This window comes from Octodon degus, unplaced genomic scaffold (assembly GCF_000260255.1).
Source record: "Octodon degus isolate 3935 unplaced genomic scaffold, OctDeg1.0 scaffold00063, whole genome shotgun sequence".
In the NCBI taxonomy this organism is placed as follows: Eukaryota; Metazoa; Chordata; class Mammalia; order Rodentia; family Octodontidae; genus Octodon; species Octodon degus.
In genome coordinates this window covers 10,813,104-10,816,175 of record NW_004524639.1, presented here as the reverse complement: position 1 = coordinate 10,816,175, position 3,072 = coordinate 10,813,104, and the positions used below count along the sequence as shown (strand labels likewise).

The window sequence follows — 3,072 nt, the reverse complement described above, 5'->3', positions numbered from 1 at the left end:
AAGAAAGAAAGAAAGAAAGAAAGAAAGAAAGAAAGAAAGAAAGAAAGAAAGAAACTGATCCTGCAGCACTTCAGGCCAGGAACGCCAATCAATTGTGCTTCCTGTTGGATAAAGGACTTCGGAGTGGCCCTAGAATAAACACTGCTGGAAAAGGGAACTGCTCTAAGTCTAAGCCTGACAACCCCTCCTCATGCCCCTTTCACATCTGCTGGGAATTCATGGAAAATACTGCAATATTTTCACCAGAGATACAGAAATAGTTGTGGAAAAGCATTCAAAGTAAAATTAATGCCGATTTTTAAAATGTGAAACCTACAAGTGAACAGGAATACCGTAAGAGTTAATAGAAATTTAATTAATAACATGACCGAATCATTAAATTGGTCTTAAAATGCAGAAGGCCGATGATAAAATTGCACTTAATTCTGAAGCAATTCATGTCTATCCGACCACTCTTACATCTTCCTAATCAAGTAAGCATTTGCAGTGTGGCTCCTCACTGCCCCTTACAAAAAGGTTCAGTAAGCCACAGCTACATTCTTGTTGTTTTTTTAAACATTTGCTCAAAACTGATGAACAGGATCAAACAATTTTACACTATCGAATCTGCTGATCTGTGTCAGACTGCTTGATGTCAGAATCAGACAGTTCTAATACAGGACTTATGAATTCAGAATACTCAGAATTGCCGTTGTCATCCATCTCAGCACTAACAAAATCGTTCTCCCAGTCCAGCCCATTGGAGTCATCAGAGGCCAAAGCGGGGTTACTTCCAGTCTTCCAGCTGCTGTGCTTAAATGCTGCCTGGAGGATGTCCTCCTCTGTCTTGGAACGCTCTCTCATAGGAAGCATCCTATTCATTCCTTCTTCATCTTCCCACTCCAGGTCTAAGGACGTGTTGTCATCATTTGCACTGGTGGATTTCGTTTTGGTCATTAAGTCACAGCTGCTTTCTGTATTTGGTGTTAACACTGTGGCAACTGAGGAGAGTCTACTACTTCGAAAAACTTCATACTGTGACTTTATATTTCTCATACAAGATTCAAAGTCATCTTCTGGTCCTGAACTTTGATGGTCACTGCTGCTGGAGGGATGGTAGTGCTGCACACCTCTCTGTCTTTCTTGCTCCGTGAGCTTTCGCTGCCATGCTGCCCTGGCTGCTTCACGCTGTGCAGCGTATTAAGCTTCTTCTTCTAGTCTTAACTTCTCCTCTTGTAAGGCTAACTCTTTCTGGATTTTCTTATCAAGATCTTTCTGCTTTTCAGCAATAGAATCACAATGTCTCTCTCGTAGGTCAACGATTTCTTCCTCAGTAAGAGGCCTATGACTGTTTCCTGGGCTCTCCCCTTCATCACTTTCTACTAGATTCTCAAACTCTATAGTCAAGTGCTCACCCCTCCAGCATGTTATAAAATACTTGGATCCTCTGCCGTCTGCGCGCTGCAGCCGCCCAGCTTCCTTGCGGAGCAGCCCGCAGCACTGAGTCCAGCTGCAGTTCCCCATCACATGCCGTCCGGCCGCCGCCTCCGCTCGGAGCCCTCGCGCAGGCCCCGCAGCGGCATGGACCGGGGGCACCGGCCAAGCGCGGCGGGAGCGCTGGCACCGCCGGGGACGCGCGCTCCAAACAAAAGTGGCACTACTGTGGCGGCCGCCGGGCCGCAGCAGCGCGAGGAAGGGGCGTTAGGATGCCGAGCTGGGACCCCGCCGCCGTCTGCATGGCCCTCCCGCGTCAGCCCCGGCTCCAGTGCTCATCAAGTATTTATATGCTGAACTTTAATTCCCCCAAAAATATGATGAGAAAACATTTTAAAAATTAAGATATATTTTAAAAATAGGCATAAAGTATTATATAATTCTTATGTTTACACATAAGTCCAGAAAACTAACCATATACAACCTTGTAGCACGACAGTCCCTCAAAATTCCTTTTCCTGTCTCCCGCCTTCATTTACTTCCCCCTTCTTTTTAAGCAGTCATCTATCCGAGAGACAGCATAGCAGCAACTGGCATGTCATAAAAAGCAGGCCATATTCAAAAGACCAGAATGACAGGCACACCAATCAAGAACCAACTATTACAAATTGGCATCTTCAGTGCAGTTGCTTATTTCACAGGTGTCTGTATATATAGTTAGTCAGGGTGAAAATCATTCCTCTTAACTACTTGATTCAAAATTCTTCTGATATTTCTCAGTATCATAGCCTTACCCATCTTCTACATATGAATGTACGGCTTGCCCCTGTCATGTTTCCCAACTCTTCCCCTTGCTCTCTTCATTATCCAGTCCTTAAATTCTTGCTTTCATTTTAGTTGTATTACACCTTTCTATTTGTATTTCTTTTATTGTGTACTTATACTAGGGAAACTATGTGATATTTGCACATATGTGTCCGGTTTATTTCACTTATGAGTATATCTTCAAGTGGCATCTACTTAAATATAAAGGCTTAGAGTTTATCTTTCTTTATAGTTGAGTAATACTCTATTGCATAAAAATACCAAAACTTTTTCATCCATGCCTCAGGTGATGTGCATCTTGGTTGTTTCCAAGATTTGGCTATCACTAACTATGTTACTATAAACATAGGCACACGTATAGCACTATGATGTGCTGTTTTCCAATCCTCTTGGAAAATTCTCAATAGCAGAATAGCTAGTTTAAATGGGTTTTGCAGTCCAAGTTTTCTATGGAGTCTCCACACTGATTTCCATAATGATTGCAGCAGTCTACATTCCCACCAGCAGTGGAGAAGGGTTCCTTTTTCCCAACAGCCCATCCAACATTTGTTGTTGGTTGATTTCTTTACAATAGCCATTCTTTCTGGGGTGAGATGATAATTCAATGTTACTTTAATTTGCATTTGACGGATGACTAATGATGTGGAACATTTTTTCTTATATTTATTCGCTTCTTTAATTTCATCCCCTGAGAAGTGTGTGTTCATCTTGGATGCCCATTTCTACACTGGGTCTTTAAATTTTGGAGCCCTACTGTTTTTTATTTCTCTATAAATTCTAGAAAGTAGACCTTTGTCTGAGTAATTATTTAACATGATATTTTCCAAATTTGTG

The 3,072-nt window shown here is 42.2% G+C and overlaps 1 protein-coding gene across 2 annotated transcripts; it reads right to left on the bottom strand.

Annotated features, from left to right (window-relative positions):
* Positions 1-310: 310 nt before the first annotated feature.
* LOC101570830 (AP-1 complex-associated regulatory protein-like) lies at positions 311-1,554 on the bottom strand. 2 transcript variants are annotated; one of them, XM_023718890.1, is made up of 2 exons: positions 1,205-1,554; positions 311-1,117 (listed from the first exon to the last, which is right to left on the bottom strand). In XM_023718890.1, exons 1-2 carry the CDS (start codon positions 1,501-1,503, stop codon positions 598-600), a joined length of 819 nt encoding a protein of 272 aa, XP_023574658.1. In that variant the 5' UTR covers positions 1,504-1,554; the 3' UTR covers positions 311-597. The 2 variants fall into 2 exon arrangements, with proteins under 2 accessions (XP_023574658.1, XP_023574659.1); XM_023718891.1 differs by having other exon boundaries at positions 311-1,125; positions 1,222-1,554.
* Positions 1,555-3,072: the final 1,518 nt, after the last annotated feature.

Coding starts and splice junctions, on each gene's coding strand:
- LOC101570830 (XM_023718890.1), bottom strand. CDS start 1,503: ATGGGGAACTGCAGCTGGACTCAGTGCTGCGGGCTGCTCCGCAAGGAA. Junction 1,118..1,204: donor TTAGCCTTACAAGAGGAGAA/GTTAAGACTAGA, acceptor GGAGCAAGAAAG/ACAGAGAGGTGTGCAGCACT.